This window comes from Leucoraja erinacea, chromosome 25 (genome assembly GCF_028641065.1).
Source record: "Leucoraja erinacea ecotype New England chromosome 25, Leri_hhj_1, whole genome shotgun sequence".
In the NCBI taxonomy this organism is placed as follows: Eukaryota; Metazoa; Chordata; class Chondrichthyes; order Rajiformes; family Rajidae; genus Leucoraja; species Leucoraja erinaceus.
In genome coordinates, this window is record NC_073401.1 from 18,437,565 (window position 1) to 18,459,782 (window position 22,218).

General features: G+C 44.8%; 2 protein-coding genes across 3 annotated transcripts in view; both read right to left on the reverse strand.

Moving 5' to 3' along the window:
• LOC129709469 (protein-tyrosine sulfotransferase 2-like) overlaps nucleotides 1-6,347 on the reverse strand; it is a 46,616-nt gene extending 40,269 nt beyond the window's left edge. For both annotated transcript variants that reach the window (XM_055655885.1, XM_055655886.1), the window contains exon 1: nucleotides 1,701-6,347. The gene's annotated coding sequence lies outside the window, so the exon portion shown is untranslated. The remainder of the gene's footprint in view (nucleotides 1-1,700) is intronic.
• A 148-nt stretch (nucleotides 6,348-6,495) lies between these two features.
• On the reverse strand, nucleotides 6,496-18,875 carry LOC129709470 (uncharacterized). The gene is made up of 7 exons (XM_055655887.1): nucleotides 18,507-18,875; nucleotides 17,022-17,132; nucleotides 15,993-16,148; nucleotides 9,249-9,385; nucleotides 8,307-8,457; nucleotides 7,936-8,071; nucleotides 6,496-7,184 (listed from the first exon to the last, which is right to left on the reverse strand). Exons 1-7 carry the CDS (start codon nucleotides 18,819-18,821, stop codon nucleotides 7,084-7,086), a joined length of 1,107 nt encoding a protein of 368 aa, XP_055511862.1. The 5' UTR covers nucleotides 18,822-18,875; the 3' UTR covers nucleotides 6,496-7,083.
• Between the last annotated feature and the right edge of the window lie 3,343 nt (nucleotides 18,876-22,218).

Here is a 22,218-nt window from a genome sequence, read left to right on the forward strand (position 1 = left end):
CACTCTCCCGCCTTTCTTAAAAAGTGGGATAACATTAGCTACCCTCCAATCCACAGGAACTGATCCTGAGTCTATAGAACATGCAGTATGGAGATGCTGCACCTGCTATAACCAAAATCCATTATAAAGCAGTATGTAATAACAAGTATGTAATAACAAGGGTTTACCGTATTTTAATAACTACCAAGGACACTATCATACTGCATAGTTATAATGACTGCCTCATTGTATGTCTGGGTTGCCATCAGGTGAGAATACATCGATTTCACTGGTTCTCTTGAAATCTTGTGTGTTCCGGGGGGAAAGTGAAGGATGCAGGGTTTTATATATTATTCTGGAACTGACAGTGCCGTGGGAGGACCGTCTGGAGGAGGCCCACGAGAGGAAGATGACCAAGTACGAAGAGCTGGTCACAGACTGCCGTAAGCAGGGCTGGAAGGCAAGGTGTATGCCCATCAAGGTTGGCTGCAGAGGTTTAGCAAGGCAGTCGCTCTACAAAGCCTTGAGTGCACTGGGCATCAACGGAATGGAGGAGAAGAGCCATCAAGAACACCACAGAGGCAGCGGGGAAGGCCTCGAGATGGCCCTGGATCAGGAGAGCAGGTCCATGGGAAGGAGTGAATGCCACCTGAAAACAAGTCGTGGTCTGATCAACCACGGCTGGTTTGCCTGGGTGAGGGTGTCTGACGTTGCATGACCCGAAACACCCAATGACCCCAGGTTACATCACTGATGATGCGTTCAGGAGCGTCAATAGATGTTTTTTTTTCTCAATCTGTAAAACAGATATACACTTCCTCTACAAGAGTACACAGCTTACAAAGCAGTGTCATCATATCTACTTAGTTTCACATGTTCCCTTTAAGCTCACTTGAAAATATCATTATACTATTGTGTAACGTCTAAAAAATATATTGAATTGTAAATATGCACTAGAGTCTGTAATCAAAGTTCCACATTATCAGAGTTTTTCTGTATTTTTACACTACCGTATTGCATTAAAAAAATCGTTCAATTTACAGTTATATACCGTAGGTCAGAAAGTGGATGTCTAACACTGGGGTGAGCGATGACAATGTATTATGTTTCAGGAAGGCATCAAAATAACACGCCTTGTAATAGAACTTTTTGAAGTCATTGATGTACAGCCCACATTTTGGGACAGTCAATTTGCGCACAGCAGACTCTCAAAAAGCAGCATTATGCCGGTGAGAATGATCCACCCTAATGATGTGGGCTGAAGAATAAATGATAGGCATGGCACGGAGCAAGGTTTGGGTGCAGATCGGGCTGCCCCGCGGCTGACTGTTCACACCATGGCCCGGGCAGGCAGTACACCCCTCCCCGGGTTAGACCACCCGGCTCGGCGCCTGTCCGAGCGGCGGGGGAGGCGACAGCCTCCGGCTCCCCGCTATTCTGTGGTCGCGCAGCCGAAGAAGCCCAGTAGCCAACAGTCCCCGGGGCCGCGGCGAGGGGCTAAGTCAACACACACAGCCCCACTCCCCCTAAACCCAGTCCCACTCTCCCTAATCCCAGCCCCACCATAGCGCCCTCACCCCAAGTAACCCACACCCAGAGCCCCGGGGAGGACCCCTCGCCGAGCCTGGCTGCCTCGGGAACATAGGACGGGAGGGCGAGGACGGCTGAAGCGCCATGTAATCTCAGAGATGGATATCCCGACGAAGCCAGCCCCACTTTACCTCATGGATTCAGGAGGACGCCGTCCGCGCCGCTGCTCCAGCGACGACCGGGTCTGCTGATCAAAGATCTTTGCTGCTGATGCTCAGGCGCGCGTCGAGGCTGATGTTCGCGCTCCGCGCGGACCCGCCAATGCGGAGGTCATTTGCATGAAGCGGTTGCGTGATTCCGTCACTCGGCGATGAATGCGCGTAATACCCGCTCCAGCCTCACTGATCCATCCTTATCCCGCCAACGGCGCCTGTTGTTGTCCATCGCTTGTGGGCGACCGGATGATCAGTCTCGAACCGGACAGCTGTGGTGGGGCCGGTTCGCACTGCCCGCTCGTCGCCGTTGATGTAGTTTTCCCTGGTTTCAAGGCAGGTTGCTCTGCCCCGGGATTAATGTTACATTTAGTGCCACAGTGAGAGTGATGTAACTGCAGCAAATCTTCATTCCACAGTATATGGAGAGATATACTACTGTGAAAGGCGTTGCAAATATCTTTGGCTTGTTGACAACAGAGCAGTGATCGAGGTCCAGTAGACGCACGCTCAGGGACCGAACTCCAGATTATTGCGGATGTTTTCATACAGAAAGATTGCATCGGAAGACAAATTTCCTCAATACACCTATTTTCAGAACCGCACTAACCTCCGGCAATATAGTTTTATAGGTTTATAAGACCTTGGAAAACGTCGACCACCCATCAGCAAAGACGGACTTTGCTGTCTTAATCAACCAAAGGTTGCACTGTTGCATTTGTGGTAAGGGTATTTCAATATTAGGATCAGACATGGCACAAAACTCACGATCTACACGGCAGCAGTGATTTCTGCTTTTCTATTTGCTCTCAGAATGCTCAAAAAGGAGATATGCTCGACATGGTATTAAGAATATTGAACCTATGCATTATAGAATGCTTGAAGTCCATACAAAAGTCCTGCCAATAAGCAATAGAACACATGGCCACACTGGCAGCCACTACCTGCCCATCTGTGGCAGAGTGTGGTTACCACACTGACCACATTAGTCATATTAATGAAGGTTACACAAAAAAGCTGGAGAAACTCAGCGGGTGCAGCAGCACCTATGGAGCGAAGGAAATAGGCAACGTTTCCGGCCGAAACCCTTCTTCAGACTGATCGGGGGCGGGGACAAGAAAGGAAAAAGGAGGAGGAGCCTGAAGGTTGGGGGATGAGAGGAGACAGCAGGGGGAGGAGACAGCAAGGACTAACAAAATTGGGAGAATTCGATGTTCATGCCCCCAGGATACAGACTCCCCAAACGGAATATGAGGTGCTGTTCCTCCAATTTCCGGTGCTGCTCGCTGTGGCCATGGAGGAGACCCAGGACAGAGAGGTCAGAGACGGAGTGGGAGGGGGAGTTGAAGTGCTGAGCCACCGGGAGGTCAGCTTGGTTATTGCGGACTGAGCGGAGGTGTTCGGCGAAACAATCGCCCAACCTCCGCTTGGTCTCACCGATATAGATCTGCTGACATCTAGAGCAGCGGACGCAATAGATGAGGTTGGAAGAGATGCAGGTACACCTCTGTCGCACCTGGAACGATTGCTTGGGTCCTTGAACGGAGTCAAGGGAGGAGGTAAAGGGACAAGTGTTGCATCTATTCAGTCATATTACTGAAGTGGAAACATCTTTTATTTCGAGACCATCAGAAAAATGGTATAAACCTCATTCACTAATATTCACATTAATTCCACAGGTAACTGTTAAACAGATCTTGAAAGGTTTATCACATGATCAGTTTCAATTTCCTGACCTTGTGCAGCCAATTTTTGTCTCGTATCAATTTCCTGCATGGATGCAGAAAGTGTTTCTTCTCAAATTAGCTTTCAGGCCTGTTTTCTAGCATTATTAATTCCTTAAAATATTCTCTGTTGCTAACTCCTACAAGGAGTCAAAGGCAGTGTTCAAAAATTACATGCATGTTTTAATTAGCGGGGTTACCAGAAACACTGCCACCTAATGCACACATATATTGTAGTAGGAGGTGCATTAAACAATAGCCGATTAAAAAAATTCAGTTTCCCGCTTTTTTAAGCTACCAAGTCCCTGGCGAAGCAGGCAGGGAGAGATGAATATTTCCTTATCCCTCAATTACAAAGATTAGGATCCTAATTGTGAATTTCCTCACCCGAGGAAGTAACTTCTCTCTATCTATCCATCCTGTCAAGCCCTTTACTAATCTCTCAGAACCCAAACAGATCACCCTAAATAGAATTTTGGAATTGTTGGCATAGAATGTGCCCTTTCAGTCTACTGTGTCATTGCTAACCACCATGATGCATAATCCCATTTGCCTGCATTAGGCCTGTATGCATTTCCAGTCCAAGAACCTATCCAAATGCCTTTCAAACATAATTTTATCTATCTCAAGAGTGAAGAATGTTTAATTGCCATGTGTCCTGAAACAGATCAATGAGATTTTTAGTTGCAACAGAAGATTTATGCATACATAAATCAATAGATAACATCATTGGACTTTTCAGCCACCAGTGTCTCCTTCATGATTAAAGGAGCGAAATGAGAGCATGGGCAGGCCCTTGATGATCCTGGCTGCCTTTTTGAGGCAGTGCCTCCTATAATCTGTTCAAAGTTGGGGAGGTCAGTACCTGTGATGGACCATGTAGTGTTACTAAGTTTTGTAATCTTCTTTGTTCCTGGGCATTTGAGTTACTAAACCAGTCCAGGATGCAACTAGTCAATATGCTCTCTACTGTACACCTGGAGAAGTTCCCTCAACTTCCGGACATTAACATTTGGAAGATAATGGAACTTTAACCCTTTCCATTTCCACACAATTCCAAGTGTTTGTCTCACAATATTTTTGTCTGCAAACATTAGCCACGTCCACTCAAAAATAAATTCATGAATAAAAGCTGGAATCATTTGCAAAAATGTTAGTTTGTGCTGGTTTCCATTTGATGTTCAGTTTATGTAACAATTTCATTTGGTTTTCATTTTCCTCCAATTGTTTTACCTTACCTTGGCTCAAGATGAAAAAAGTACATATGCTGAGATAGGGTTTTATATTTATACTAGTGCAGATCCCTGTGGGATTATCATTACACTAATGAGACAGATTCAAAATACATCAATTAGCTTCAGCCTGGACTGAGAAACTTGGGGCTTAGGCAAACTCTGAATCGTGTTCCATTATAGATTCTATCTTCATAGCCATCATAATCCACCACTGTACATTGATTATTGAGCAAGGCAACTGCTGGTTCAATGAATCATGTAGAAGAGTAGTGCCAGGGAATACAAAAACACAGGACAAAGGTATGTGCTTTGCAGAACAATAAAGGCAACCACCTTTAGCAGCCTATGTTTTAACACACATGCAACACAACTGAAAAGCTAATGTGCACGCAATCACAGTAGACATGACATGGCAGTGCTATTCCACTGAAGCACACTCACTCATAAAGAACACCGTTGTTCGGGTTCGCCAGCAGCACCATCCAGGGCAGTCCTGCTCAGTGCAGGGAGGCAGTCTCCATCGGAATGCATCATTTCCGTGCTATTTCCAAATGATGCCCAGATTCCTTTCAGTTGTCTGTTCACGAGTTTCATTACTCAGGGCTTTTGTGACTTTATGCAAACAGCTAATGGTTAAATATACTAATATTTCACCCACAGATCTGCTCAGCTGCCAGATGTTAGTTTTGTGACCCATGAATTCACCCAAGGACATACCAGGAAACAGAGGCCCGGTTGCTGTGTCAAATCAGTTTTACGTGTGAAACTCTCAATAACCAAAAGCAGCACAATTCAAGAATTCTATTTCTTTTAAACAAAAAAAAACATTTAACAACATTTCCAAAATGGTACTAGCATATTTTCCTTTTGACATTTATGAAAAATCAAAATGACTAAGGTAGGGTTTAAAATTGGAACTTTATCGAAGTGAATCTTCCAGACATCACATTAAGTGGCTAATCCATGGCATGTCCTATGGCTTCATATCCTGTACACATTACACTACTCTGATTATATTGTTTGCATATTATTTGATCTATGCTGTTATCACAAGAAAAAGGTTAATGCTGAGCAGCAAACTGGTAGATGGCAAGATAGATGGAGGTGGAAGTGAGAATATTTGTTTGTTTCTTCCCAACTTTTACTACTTCAACAACATCTAGTACAATTTGAATTATTCCTCCACTCCCAAACATCCAATAAATTTGTTGTTTAACCTAGACCCAAAGAGCTAAATGACCACCTTTTAATTACGACTGAAATCAGCAAGTAGCTTTTAACTTTTAAGAGTTCTGCACAATCCTTTTTATCCTCCTCTTTCCTGCAAGATTCTCAGTTCCACTCTTTCTGATAATTCCCTCCCCCTTCTGAAGTACATTGGAAGTCTATTTCCTTTCCTCCACACAGAAGCACACATTTCACTTTATTTCCTGTAAAGTTGTAAGCCTCCTACTTTACAGAGTGTTCTGCAGCCAGTATTCTATCCACAGAGAATTGCAGCCCCTTTCCACTTCTGTACAATAATAGTCCTTTTGCTTCATCCCATTGCTAAGAGCTACCCCATTCTGTTTCACCTTTCCCCCATATATATGTACAGTGCTTCTCTTCCAGCCTCCAGGAAAGGTACACATCCCCCTGAAAAATGTGCAGCATTTCCCCAACTTCTTCCGATCTTAAATGTCGATATAAAAATGTATACATTTTCTCTTTTATTCCTTGATGCCCTTTGGTCTTGCTGGAAAAAAACCCCAATTGCGTGACGTTTTGTAACCCAGCATCTATTGCTATTTAAATATATTTTTCCTTCATTTTGTAAAATAAAAAAAAATTGCTTCCCCATACACTCCAAAATTGTGGTCCCTTTAAAAAAAATGTTTATTTAGTGACACAAGCCCTCTTGCAAACAATTGGCTAATCTTTCCCACTTGTAATTTCAAGGAAAGGGCCGTGCATTGACACTGGTGGAAATCAGTGAAATCTCTTAATTTAACCTTATCAGCTTTGGCCGTTCTGGTGTATCAGTGCTGTGGCCCCTTCTAAAAGAGAACCCCCCTTTTTGTGAGGTCATTGCAACCAACAGCACTTTCCCTTTTTGTCATTCCAGTCCTTTGATACTAAAATCTATATTCTGATATGTTATTTCTTGTGGATGTATAACCCACTGACATACATTACCTTTAGACCGTATATCCCTCCTCCATTTCAGCAGCCCAACAATGATATAATCTCTCCTTTCAGTAACCCCAGAAATAAAACCCTCTAAACAATCAAACAAATAAGGCAACACAATCCAAACCAGGTACTAGTTAGCAGTACAAACTCAAAGCAGTACACGTTGGCCATTGTCAAAATCCTAGATTTCCCGAGGCAGGACATGTTCTTGCAGAACCACTTCTGGCACCATCACCTGGAGTCTTGTAGCCAGTTTCCTGTTGCAGCAAGTCCAATAGCAGTGGCACTGGAAGGACGATACTGAACCTCCCACATCTGAAGTGGTACAGCAACTGGAGAGATTCACAAACATACATTTATTTAACCAAAGACTCCATCAATACTACTTTTTACACTTATATTTCTGCATTCCACTCTTGTTGACTCCATGGCCTCCAAGTACAGTAATGTAATTATTAGAACAGTGGAACGAGCATGATCAGAATTTACACTCATGGTGTCATGCACCGCACCTCAGTAATTATCTGTGTGGGTGCATCTACTGGATATTAACTCGGATAAGAGCTTCATAGTAAGACTTGCCTTTTCTCCAAGTGTCCCTTAACGCATAAAACAAGGTAATAACATTCCCAAATCAACATTTAAAGAGCCAATAAATAGCTACATCTAAAAAGACCCAAAGTGCTGGGGTAACTCAGCAGGCAAGCCAGCATCTTTGGAGAAGATGGATAAGTGACATTTCAAACTGCAAATATCCACATCCAATATTTCCTTCAAGTCCTGTAAGATAATGTTAACATTAGGATCCACCTTTAAATTAAGTATAACAATAAAGCTCTTGAATAAGTAAATCTCTTGAATAAGAAAAGTGAGTAAATTACTTCACTCTCTTTACAGATGCTGGCTGATCTGATGAGTATGCCCAATATTTTCTGTTTTTATTCCATATTTCTAGCAGCTGCAGATTTTGGTTGCTTCTCAACATATTTCGTAAACAGCACAAACCAATATGCCATTCTGAATAGGTCTGAATTGCACACATAGACACACATATTAGATTTCCTTTGGCGCAAATGTGCATACCTGCCTCACCAGGTGAAAGCCGCAGGGTGTAGTGAGTACAGTTGTTTACACACAAGTCTTTCGGCAAGAGCTGAACCTCAAAAACCCCTTGTAGCTGGGCAATCCACATTAGCAAGTCCCCATCATGATCTCCCACCTGCAAAGGAAATCACTCAGATCATCATTTAATCCAGTGCTACTCCAGTCCACATTAATTAAGATTGCAAAGTGTCATTATCAACAAAATAAAACGATCTGCATCTTCTAAATAAGCCCCAGAAATATCTGAGAAACAGAAACAGGATGTACAAGACTCTGGGAGTATCAGGTCTGTCAACGCTCATGCAATACTGTAAACTATGTACCAATCATTCACAAGCACATTTTATTACCTTTACAAATGGGTCCCCTGTGCCACCATTTTCTGTTTGTGCTGCCATTAGCAACCAGTTCGACTCTGCCAATTCCACCACTGCCGGAAGGAAGTAAGGCCGTTGATAAAATCCACGGATCACCTTTGCCGCTACTTTGTTGCAATTCTTCCTGTGTAGAAATAACCCACTTATCTATTGTGTCCACTTGTCAACAATCATGCTTGAAACCAGAGCACCAGCCTTGGCTCAGTTCGTAAGTCTGGGCAGCCACTTTAATTTAGGTGCGGTCAATTTTCCAAATCAAGGGAGGTTCACTGCAACAGATGAATTTAGAAAGCTAAAGAAAAATGATGCACAATGCAATTGCAATGCACGACATCTCCATGAAATACAATATGAAAAAACATGACCCAAGAATAAAGACCACAGTTGGTAGTAGTGATCACAGCAATATCAATATCAATGCACAACAGGTAGAGGATTGTCATCGGTGGGGCACATGCTATATGTGGTTGGTCAGGACACTTAAAAATGACAGTAAGTGGCAACTGAAATGACAAAGTGTAAACTCAGTTCGAGTAAGTGGGACTGCTGCAATTGCAAGAGTCAATCGGTGGAGCTGTGGGAGGTAACAGAGTATGTCCAGCAGCTGATTCATGCATCCTCCATTCCTGTCTTTCTTGGCAAGTCAGTTGCTCAAAGACAATAAAATAATTCAAATCAATAATTTTCTTTCAAATGTAATTTGTTTATTGGGAGATGGTCTACCCTGTTGGTTAGAATTTGTTGCTATGAGCAAGTAAGCATATTCCAAAACAGAGCCAATATTACAATTTGAAGGCCAAATCAATGCTTAGGAAATAAGACTTTTAATTAAAAACATTTCTGCACTGCATTGAATTTGAAACTATGTTTTGGAGAACTTAACTCTGCAACAATCAAGTAAAAGTTTTGTCTTACCATTGAACTGCCCAGTGGGCAAGTCTCTGATGATGGATCTTTTCTAAGAAAACACTTGGGCTTTTCTCCAGAGAGTCTTGAGAGTCCCAGTAACTGCACACAATTGTATTCTGCAGTACTGGATGTCCACTGAACAACTGTAATAGAGACAGCAACACAGGTTCAATCCTTTATTTAAGTCAATGTGTTTCCTCACACAAATCCGGGACTTTTAACACGACTAACCACACCATCTTTCTCCGATAACTCTGTCATTGCCAGCTGGCCTGGACCACACAAGCTTGGTTTCATCTTGTTAGCTAGGGCAAGAGATTGATTCTCATCGACTTCCTTTCCTACGCCTGCTTCCTCACCTTTATTGTTCCTCAAAGATCTCACCTATTTCTCAACTATGTTTCTCATGGTGCATTGGCCATAATCCATTGATGACTGTCAACTTTTCCTCTCTCTTCCAATCCATTACCTTGAAATTATCAGACTATTTGTTCAACATCTATTAGTTTATTATTCTCAGGTGTATCGAGATAGTGAAAATCTTTGTGTTACCTGTTATCCAGGCAAGTCATACCGTGCAAAAGAGAAAATAACAGAGCACAAAATATAGTGTTATCGCTACAGAGAAAGAGCTGCAGATAGAAAGTGGTGGGTAGATTGGGAATACACCCCAAGAGGTCAGTTCAAGTGTCGGATAACAGTGGCAGAAATCTGTTCCTGAATCTGTTGGTATGTGCATTCAAGGTTTGGTATCTTCTGCCCAAAGGAGATGGGGGAAGAGCTAATGACTGGGATGCAAGAGGTCCTTGATTATGTTGGCTGCTTTCCTGAGGCAACGTGAAGTGGGAGTGGGAAGCTGCTTTGTATGATGGACTCAGTTACATCCATAACTCTATGCAATTCCTTGAGGTCTTGAGCAGAACAGTTGCTAAAACAAGCTGTGATGCTTCTGCAATGCTTCCCAATGCAAACATTGGTAATGAGTCATTGGTACACACAAAATGCTGAAGAAATTCTGCGGGTGGGGCAGCATCTATCAAGAGAAGAAAAAGGCGATGTTTCGGGTCGAGACCCTTCTTCAGACTAATGTCGGGGGGTTGGGGGAGAAAGAAAGGAAGAGGTGGAGACAGTAGGCTATGTAGTCTCTTTTGAGGGAGGAGGGGAATTGATGTGCTTTCTTAACCTGGTGCTTCAATGTGGTTGGTCTAGGACAAATTGTCGGAGATATTTCCATCTAGGAATTTGTAGATCTCGACCATCTCCAATTCAGTACTATTGATACGAACTGGGGCGCATACACCACCCACGTCCTGAAGTCAAAGACTTGCTCCTTCGCCTTGCTGACATGGCAATTCACATTTAACGCTGTGCTTACTGACCTATAAGGCCTTCTGGCTAAACACCACTATAATTTTAAAGGAAGAAAAATAGACCAGCTGGAAAAACCCAGCAGGTCAGCGGTATCTGTGGAGGGAAAAGAACAGTCAAAGTTTCAGGTCGAAACCCTTCATCTAGAGACCCTAAAGGTCAACTGTCCTTTTCCCTCCACGATACTCCCTGACCTTCCGAGTTGCTCCAGCTGCTCTTTTTTTCCAGTATCTGCAGTCTCCTATGCCTCCATAATTTAAATTTTTTTAATTCTGCCCTTGACCACCCACCGATCCTAAGTGGGGTTGCATAACCGATGGCCAATATCTTCAACTGCCAAGAACTCAAGCTCTGGAATCACTTTGCCACCATTTCCTTCATCAGCACAGTCCTTGTGCCACGCAGTTTTGATCAAGTATTTGCCCTGTCCCACAGTGCGAGTTAATTCAAGTGCTCTCTCAAGTTAAAAAAAAAATCAAACTCGTGGTAAGCACAGAGAATAAATGTAGCGGGTACGTCTCTTACCGGCTCGTACCACTAACAGCAGGTACGCGGGAAGACTCGCTAACAGCAGGTAAGCACGGAAAGACTCGTGAAGATTTTTCAACACGTTGAAATATGTCCACGAGAGCCCGAGTACCAACGAGTGGCCATTACCGTAAATCTCCGAGTTCGAATCAGGGCAAACTCAGGAGAACTCTTGGAATGAACTCGCACCGTGGGACAGGGCTATAACTCTGTCAATGTCACAGGCTGTTCAGCAAATTATCTTTTGGCATTTTACCAACAATGCAGAAATACAAGTTATTGTTGCAGTCTAAATAAGGGTCCTTCCACAAATACTTCTTGACCCGCTGAAATCCTCCAGTACTGTGTTTTGCTTATTTTTGCAAATTCTTATTTCCTGCCTTTTTATGGTTTACAGCTATTCTCTCACGTAATGAACGCCGTTATTGACATCTTCTCCACAATAAGTGGCTCTTGCCAAACCACACACTATTTCCTCCTCTGGGAATCATAATGTTTCAAATTCCCTGTTGTGATGGCAAAACTGCCCATGGTAGCCGAGTGTCTGAGGTTCAATATCTGGCCCTATCAGACCAAATGTAAGCATCACTACCTCCCAGGCGAGGCTAGGGCTCATTGCTCCATCCCCACACAATGGTGCCATAATTGCTACTTTGATGAAAATGCAACTCGAACACCGAGATCAAGAATTCAAAAATCAAAGCAGATCTCGAACCTATAACTAGGAGATAACAAGCAAGACATTATCCTCATCAGTCACATGGTTCTTGAGTTTTGCAATTTAATGATTCAACTCAACATTTCATAGCAACTTTCATAGCAAAAGGATTTGAGTATAGGAGCAGGGAGATTCCACTGCAGTTGTACAGGGTCTTGGTGAGACCACACCTGGAGTATTGCGTACAGTTTTCGTCTCCAAATCTGAGGAAGGACATTATTGCCATAGAGGGAGTGCAGAGAAGGTTCACCAGACTGATTCCTGGGATGTCAGGACTGTCTTATGAAGAAAGACTGGATAGACTTGGTTTATATTCTCTAGAATTTAGGAGATTGAGAGGGGATCTTATAGAACCTTACAAAATTCTTAAGGGGTTGGACAGGCTAGATGCAGGAAGATTGTTCCCGATGTTGGGGAAGTCCAGGACAAGGGGTCACGGCTCAAGGATAAGGGGGAAATCCTTTAAAATCAAGATGAGAAGAACTTTTTTCACACAGAGAGTGGTGAATCTCTGTAACTCTCTGCCACAGAGGGTAGTTGAGGCCAGTTCATTGGCTATATTTAAGAGGGAGTTAGATGTGGCCCTTGTGGCTAAGGGGATCAGGGGGTATGGAGAGAAGGCAGGTACGGGATACTGAGTTGGATGATCAGCCATGATCATATTGAATGGCGGTGCAGACTCGAAGGGCCGAATGGCCTACTTCTGCATCTAATTTCTATGTTTCTATCATAACTTTTGCAGAGTACAGTAACTGTGGAGTTAGTACTGATCAGAATTCACAACAATGGCCTTTGGTAACACTCAGGACTGACATACAGATTGAGGAAGCAAGAGTTGTGCTTGTATGTATGGAAGTCATACTGACATATGGGCAGGAATCCAAAGACTAATTTTACATCTAGTTCCTCAGGAAACTATTAGCTTTTGGCACACAGAGATGCAGCCAGCTGAAAGATGAGGGAAAGCACGTACACACCTTACAGCTTTCCTCATCCTGTGTACAATCATAAACAAATCCTTGTGTTACATGATCTAGTTCGCAAATGTGTGTCACCTGCTTGTACATTTGATGCAGCAATCAGGAGCCCCAACTTGTTATCCACCAAAGGCTCGAGGAGAGAACAAAAGATTTCACTGTAAGGGATTAATCATCACAATGCTTCAATGGAGTGATTGACTCCCCTTACCCATCATACCAAATACATCCATTCATACCGAAATTCACTGAATAAATGATAAACAAAAGCAATTGGCCCAGGGTACATTACATTATGAATCAATTCTCGGTGCCCTATTTGCATGTACATTTCAACATGACATCAGGTCAGGCACCTCACTATGTCACAAGTTGCCCACTGTGCATTTCCTCTTGCTGTAGAAAGTGGAGCATTTGATGTTAGCCAAGAACATGTGTTTAACACTCACAGGAACACCATGCCGCTTGGCCACAACTGTGTCAATTTACAGGGAGAGCCGACCCACATGTGAACAACTGTCTACTACTCTCTGCACATTCACAGGAGATTAATCTAACAAGTGCTTCGGCAACATTTAGCACTTGCTCATGCTCGCCTGAATGATGACACCATTGGAACCATTTCTGCCCAAAGCAGGCAGAGACTGCAGCAATGTTGCATGAAGACAGATTGTAATGTGCCCTCAATGAGGATGCATTTTAACTCAGAATTATTCATCATGTAAATGAAAAAACACTCACATAAAGACGCATGACATATGTTAGGTGAATACCTATTTTATAGATCACGGGTATGGAGAAAGGGCATGGAGGAGGAATAGAGGCCAGCACAGATCAGCCATGTTGGTATTAAATAGAGGGGCAAGCTAGAAGAGGCAGACAGCCTCCTCCTGCTCCTACATTGAGTTCCAACATGGCTTCAATCCCCAAACCCAATGCAAAGACTGATCACAGGGTCCAAGTTCCAACTATCCAGTCTCTGCCTACTTAACTCTCCTCCTTGGTGTCAGCTCTCAGGGTAGCAATCTCTAAAAAAACTCTGCTCTTAACCAAGACGGTTTGCGAGGTGCGGAAGAGTGGAATATGGTGGCGACAGTGTGTGGGGGAGTTAAATCTCAGTACCCACACAGCACGGAAAAAGGTCCTTTTACCCAACTCATCATCCATGCTGTTCAAGATGCCCTGTCTATGCTAGTCCTATTAACTGATTTCCCTACTTTCACAAAGTTCACATCTGACTACTCCCTTTTTTGACATCTCCATGTCAATCGTAAGGGAGAGGTTAGCCACCAATCTATTTTACAAGCCCACCAATTCCCACAGCTATCTGGACCAAAATCTCCTCCATCCCACTGCCTGTAATGACTCCATTCTCCCAGTTTTCTTTCTGTCATATCTACCGTGATGATTAGATATTCCACACTAACAGGGCTCGAAATTAGCGGTTGCCCGGGTGCCATTGACCATCCAAAGTGCCACCGGGCAACCTAAATGCCGACTCATTTTGCCCGGCTTGGCAAGCAAATACTGGTTTATACCGATAGACACAAAAACCTGGAGTAACTCCGGGGGTCAGGCAGCATCTCTGGAGAATAGGAACGTGACGTTTCGTGTCGTCGGCGGCTGTATTCCTCTAGTATCTTTGATTGCGGGGCAAAGATACTAGGTGCAGGATGACGAAGGGTCGGAGCGAATGACGGGCCCTGAAAAGCGGCAGCAATGGCGGCGACAGTGGCTCCACCACCTCTTCCTCCCACACCCCGCCCAGCAGAAGGAGGCCTCTCTCTCCCTCCCTCATTGGCGTGCGAGAGGGGTTGTTTTGAAAGCGGCGTTGGCAGATTTGCAAGCAGTGGCCGCGATCGCCCTGAAATCCCCATTCCCTCCTCTATTCAGTCCTCACTGACATCCCCCGTGCTCCCCTCCCCCTCCTCCCCCCCCCCCAATCTATTCATCATCCTACCCACCTCGCATTGATTCTCCCCCCCCCCCCCCCCCCCCCCCCCCCCCCATCCCTGTACCCCCAATTCACCCTGTACTGACCCCCCCCTCCCATCCATCCTGCACTTCTCCCCCCCATTCACTCCGTTTTCCCCACCCTCCCGTTTTGACCCACCCTCCATTACCCTGCACCAATCCCCCCATCCATCCTGTAGTGATCTCCCCATTCATATTTTACTGATCTGCCATTCATCCTGTACTGATCCCCTCATTCATCCTGTATTGGTCCCCTCATTCATCCCACACTGAAATCCCATTCATCCCGTACTGATCCTCATTCATCCTGCACTGATCCCCTCATTCATCCCGCACTGATCTCCCATTCATCCTATACTGATCCCCTCATTCATCCTGTAGTGATCCCCCATTCATCCTGCACAGACCATCCTATCCACACTGTTCTGACCCCCCCCCCCCCCATTCATCCTGTGCTGACCCCCCCCCCCCCATCCATTCTGTACTGATCAAGAAGAATGGGGGGGGAACAGTCTGAAGAAGGGCCTCGACCCGAAACATTGCCTATTTCCTTAGTTCCATAGATGCTACCTCACCCGCTGAATTTCTCCAGCATTTTTGTCTACTCCCATTCATCCTGTACTGACACCCCCCCATCCATCCCGTACTGATCCCCCCCCATTCGGCAACGTTTTGGGCCGAAACCCTACTTCAGACTGATGGGTTTCGGCCTGAAATGTTGCCTATTTCCTTTGCTCCATAGATGCTGCTGCACCCGCTGAGTTTCTCCAGCACTTTTGGCTACCTTCGATTTTCCAGCATCTGCAGTTCCTTCTTGAACATAATATGCGAATGCTTCATTGAGCATAATTCCGACTGGTAACTACGCACTTCGTCCGAGCACATTATCGCACGTGTCATGCAAACCATCTTAAATGACCACCTAAACTGTCATTTGGCAATCTAAAAAGCTGTAACGGTTGCCCGGCTGGCAACAGGGAAAAAAAGTTAAGCGAGAGCCCTGACTAATGTTTCTAATAAGCCTTATTCCTTAATCCTGACCTTAGTTGACAGGACAGGTTGTGGTAGAAGAGGGCAGGTTTAGCACATCAAAACTGTGAAATCCATTTTCTAGACTCACACTAGATTTAAGCACATGACCAGTTACATAAAGTAAAGGTAAACAAAGCTTCCCTTTTCACTTACCCGAGTTAGGAATGGCACAGTGAAATCCCTCAGCGCAACCCATTCTTCAGCCCCATCCGTTATTACAAGGGGTAGATTCTGACGCAGATACTTCTGAAGAACAACTTTTGGATCCACTTTCTGCACAGATTCCACGGTTGGGTATTTCTGGCACACCTTTACCAATGAAATAGAGAGCCACTCAACTTTTCAAACTAAAACTACAATAACTTAAAACATGTAATTTATCTTGCCACTGTAGAGAAGAACCACAATTCTTTACAATGTTTATTTCCCCCCAAATTCCCTGTTGAAGAATAAGCCCCAGCACATTTTGAATCCCAGATGCTAAGTGCTGCCCACGCAAGCACAGTTCAATTATAATCTTAGACTGGCAGGCTAGTCCTGAACAACATTGGCCCTAGAAAGTCATCGGTAATCATTTAGTTCAAATCTGGCAAGATATTTATCATCCTTGTTGGAGAAAACCCAGGCTGATTATAGTCATGCAAAGTCCCTTTGTCCAAGGTAAACTAACTCAAAAAAGGCATTAGAATACAAGTTCCAATCCCAATAAAGCAGTAACCAAAGTAGGGAATGCATAACAAAGCTCAGGATATTTATGGGTTGATCAATTAGTAAAAGATCTACTATCAGTAAAACTATTTTTCCCAAAACTCACTTATTTTTATTTTTACCATGAAAATGAAATGAAGAAAATCAACATTTGAATGCTGCCACGTTGATGACCAGTAGAAAAGGTGCACGTTAGTCAATGGGCTTATTTGTTTCAAACATTATACCCACACAACTTGGACACTCCAAAACGAGCATGAATTGTTGTAGTTGCAGAGACCATGAAGGATAGTTATTGAACCCCATAGTTATTCAATCCCATCCCTCAATAGTTAACCTGAACAGGGAATTTGAGTTCCCAAGAGTTTCATGTAGAAATAAGATTTTACCTCTCTCAGTGAAGGTTCCACCCCACTTCAGAAACATCACAAGATAACATTTGATAAGCTTTTGTCACAATGGTTCCACACTCACATTGATGCAGTCAGTCAGCTGTAAGGACTCGAGGCCTCTCACAAAATAATAGGGGTTCCTGATCAGGCAGTCTGTGTTGGAGTACAACGTCCAATCCCAATAAGGCAGCAACTAAAAGGTAAGTAAGTGTTCAAGACCATAAAGACATAGGAGCAGAATTCAGCCATTCAGCCCATAGTGTCAACTCCAATCACGGCTGATCTCTTTCCCTCTCAACCCCATACTCCTCTGTAACCTTTGATGTCCTTCCTTGTCATGAACCTATCAAGCTCTGCCTTAAAATAACCAATGTCTTGGCCTCTGTAGCAATGATTTCCACAGATTCACCACCATCTGGCTACAGAAATTCCTACTCATCTCCATTTTGAAGGTACATCATTTTATTCTGAGGCAGTTCCTTCTGGTTCTACTCTCCCATTACTAGAAACATCCTTCCCACATCCACTCAATCGAGGCCTTTCATTAGGTCGTTTTTTGAATGAGATTCTCTCCCCCCCCCCCCATTTAAATTCTGCTGAATCCAATAAAATAAACGTTTCCATCATTCAAACTATAACATTAGGTTAAGTGAAATTTCCAAAGAGAAATAGACCACTCTAGGGAGAAAAAACAATTTTGTTACAGGGCTTGAGCACAATACTAAAATGTACTCAAGGCTTTGGTTCATGAAGCCAAAATATCAATAGAACTGGCCTGGAAACAAGGTGCCCCAGAGGCTCAGTAATCCAAGGACGCCAGTAGCAACATTGGATAAGAACTTGAACACATCACAAGCCCAGATAGCATTTGTAAATTTTTTTATTTTTTTTTAAGTGAGCATCGCTGCTTGCGAGTGTATAATTATTGTATTGGCATTAAAATCCTGTTTCACTCATGTCCTTGCCCGTTTTAGCCAACATGCCATTCTGGATGTAGTAACATTCTGGTTAAATTACTAAACGAATAATATCGAGGCCTGGGCAAAATACACGGCGCTGGAGAAACTCAGCAGGTCCTGCAGTGAATCGAGAAGCCTGGACAAATGAAACAACGTGCATGGTCGAAACACATCAGTGCAGCGCAGAAATTTTAATTGACTAATTGGAATTGTCGTTGATCCACAAGGAAACGATTGGATAGATCACTGTGAACAAAACAGCATTTGGTTCACAATGTCTCTGGGTGAAAGGACGGGCCATGGGTAGGGAACAGGCAGCAGCAGTGAGCTGTAAGAAATGTCCCAGCAATGCACTCCAGACTGGAACAGTAAACAATTATCCAGCCTGAAGAAGGCTCCCAACCTGAAATGTCACCTGTCCATGTTCTCCAGAGATGCTGCCTGAACCGCTGTGTTACCCCAGCACTTTAATTGTTGATGGTCCATTAATGGTTCCCCCGCGCCTGAAATGCGGGCATTGGAAACTCTCAGCAGCCGGGGGGCGGTGGGGTTTGTTCGGGACGGTGGGGTGGAGGGGTGGGGGGCGGTTCGGGTCCGCGGACACCCACCTGGATGAGCAGGGCACGGCCGCAGAAGCTGAGGAAGCGGGCGGCCGGGCCGGCGCGGAGTAGGCCGCCTGGCAGGAGCAGCAGCAGCAGCAGCAGGGCGCCGGCGGCCAGCGCCGACCGAGGGCCGGGGGAGCGGCTAGGCCCGCGGCGCAGCAGCGGCTCCAGCGCCCGGAGCCGGGCCGAGGATGAAGCCGGCAATCGCCGCTCCCGCCGCAGCCGCTCGAACTCGCCGTCGAAGTAGGCGAGCCTGCGGGCGAAGGGCAGCGAGCGAAGCTCCGAAACCGGCTCGGAGCCTCGCCCCCACCGGCCCACCATCGCCGACTCCCCTCGGTGCCAGCAATGATCTTAGAGCTTTGGTGTGCAGGAGCTGCGCCGCTCAGCCCCGCCCACTTCAGAACCGCCCCGCCCACTTCAGAACAGCCCCGCCCACCAGATCAGCCCCGCCCACTTCAGAACAGCCCCGCCCACTTCAGAACAACCCCGCCCACTTCAGAACAGCCCCGCCCATTTCAGCTCAGCCCACCTGGGAACAAATGCAGAGCCCAAAGATCCTATAGCAGCTCTGCTATAGATTCAAGATTCAAGAGATTCAATTTTTAATTGTCATTGTCAGTGTACAGTACAGAGACAACGAAATGCATTTAGCATCTCCCTTGAAGAGCGACATAGCAAACGATTTGAATAAAAAATAAATAATAAGTGGCTGGCGGGGGGGGGGGGGGGGGTGATTGGCAGTCACCGAGGTACGTTGTTTAGTAGAGTGACAGCCGCCGGGAAGAAGCTGTTCCTCGACCTGCTGGTTCGGCAACGGAGAGACCTGTAGCGCCCCCCGGCTGGTAGGAGGGTAAACAGTCCAGGGTTGGGGTGAGAGCAGTCCTTGGCGATGCTGAGCTCCAGGATCTGGCAGAGACCGCCCGCCGCCAGTCCTGCAACAACTTGTTTGAGAAGGAAAGGTCCCGACCAAAGATACCAGAGGAGCTATAATCTTTGCTCCCGACCTCTTTCACAGGAAGGTCAACATTAAGTTGCAGGTACATTATCAGCACCCCGTTATCGCTTTATACCTTTGGTTGCTTACACAAAAAGTCACGAATCCACTACTTTGTCCATTTTACCACATCTTTGAATAAAAGTCCATCCCCGTACCTCCTTCAGCAGTTTGTCAAATATTGTTCTTAAAGGTCTTATAAAATATCTATTTTTAATATTGTTTTACTGTTGTTAAAGGTGCAAAATTGTTAAACTTGTTAAAATTGCAAACTCTTCTTAGAAGCTAAATGGTAAAAACAAGTCTTGCATTCATTGAACACTTTTAACCATGTCTGGGCATCTTATCCTAACCTGATCCACCACAGTTTACAGGTGTGAGAACTACATGAAACAACTCTCAGGGCAATTATAGATGATTCAGATTGTGCAGCCAAATAGCGATCCAACTAAATCTACAAGTTTGAAGACAACACCACTGTAGTTGGCCGGATATCTTGTTGGTGGGGGCGCTGCCAGCAGCGTGTTAGTCATTTCTACTTTTTTTGTTTTTTTTAGTATGTCCAAATGTTTGTTTTAATGTCTCTCGGTGTGTCTTGTGAGGGGGGGGGGAGGCAAGGGGGGAACCGCTTCTGGTCGCCTCCTCCACGGAGAGGCGACTTTTTCCATGTCGCCTCCCTTGCGGCCCAACAACAAGGATCGGGCCCGGAGCTTCAGCAGCGGGCGCAGCGTGAACGTTTCATCGCGTAGCGGGCGAGCCCTCACCTGGGGTCGCCAGAAGGGAGTGCTCCAATCGCTGGCCCGCCGACTGTTCCATCCTGAAGCCGCGGTCTGCGGAAACTGGGATCCCTCGCTGGGGACCCCGGAGGAGAAGAGCTCCGACCGCCGGCCCGCGGCCTACAACATCTTGAAGCCGCGGTCTGTGGTGCTTCTAGCTGCGGGGACTTAGATCTTTGACCGCTGGCCTGCGGCCTACATCATCTTGAAGCCGCGATCTCTGGTAGGGAAGCAGCGATTCGAGAGGGCCTGTATATCTGGCTGCCGGCAGCGGTGACTGCGGAGGTTTGTGGTCCCGACCATGGGGAAAAATGGAGGACTGACTGAACACCATAGTGATGAATGCTGTGGTGGATGTTTTGTGTTAAATTTCTATTGTGTATTGTGTGTTCTTTTTTATTGTACCACTGCTGGCAAGTTCATTTCACTGCACTTCATTCTGTATGTGACGAATAAATCTAACTATTGACTATCGAATAATGACAAGACGGAGTACAGGATGGAGATTCAGAACCATGTAACATGAGACAACCTCTCCCTCACTGTCAGCAAGACACAGGAGATAGTGATGGTGGTTGACTTCAGGAAGCAAAGCAGTACACACCAGTATACATTGATGGCGGCAAGATAGAGATGGTCGAAGGCTATAAGTTCTTAGGAATAAATACTGCTAGCAATTTGTCCTGGACTAGCCACATTCAAAGCAATGATCAAGAAAGCACAACAATGCCTCTACTTCCTTAGAAGGCTTTAGAAGTTTGGCATGTCCCCAACAAACTTTATCAACTTCTACAAATGTGTCAAAGAAAGAATCTTATTGAGATGCATCACAGCCTGGTTTGGTAACAGCTCCATCCAAGACTGCAACAAATTGCAGAGAGGTGTGGACGTAGCCCAGATCATCATACTAACCAGCCTCTCTTCCCTTGCTCCATCTACAATTCACACTGGGACTAGTCTCACCTCGGTCACTCCCTCTTCTCCCCTCTCCCATCAAGCAGGAAATACAGAAGTTTGAAAATGCACACCTCCAGATTCAGGAACAGTTTCTTCCCAGGCAACTGAACGGTCCTCCCATCAGCTAAAGTGTAGTCCTGACCTCCCATCTACCTCTTTGGAGACTTCTGAACTACCTTTTATCAGACTTCAATGTTATATCGTTGCACTAAAAGTTGTGGCTTTTATCCTTTATCTGTGCTTGTAGAAGAAAAAATTTAAATCTTCATTTACTTAATTTTGATCGGAATTAAATAAGGTAACAAAAGGGTGTGCGGACGTGGCAATTGGCATTTCGTTGACCAGGTGCAGAAGATCATGGGAATTTGGCAAAACAAGTTGCTTGATGGTCTGCTTGAAATATGAGATAGAAAGATGTAAAGATGCCCTTGTATTATGTTTGACTTGTATTAACCATCTGTTGTTGAATAAGATTAACATAAAGAAAAAGTATACTATGACTAACAAAATAATTAATATCCATGTAGTAGATAGTAATAACAGGAAAACATGTAGCCAAGGACGAAGTATATTTTCGCATATTTGCAGCTAACAAAATAGTTGTTTACTGCACTGTATAACTGTCGGCTAATTCTGCTGCAAAGACAGGGAACTGGTGAACAGTTAACTGCCGCCATCTCTCCATGATATCATGCAATAAAGCCTCTTGAATCGAACCGCCAAGTCTCCGTTTTTCCTTTAATTTTCCTCTGTCAATTTCCTCTACGGTGCTTTTATCCTTTATCTGGATGGCTTGATTGTATTCATGTATAGTTTTCAAAAACAAAGCTGTCAAAAGCTTTTGACTGTACCTTGGAACACGTTACAATATTAAATGAAAGTACTGATGTCTCAACCCTCAGACCATAGTTTCATAACCTGTTATCTCTGTCTCTAATTAGAACGTTGACCTTATTGAGACAGCACTAAATCAGCACAGGTGATAAAGCAG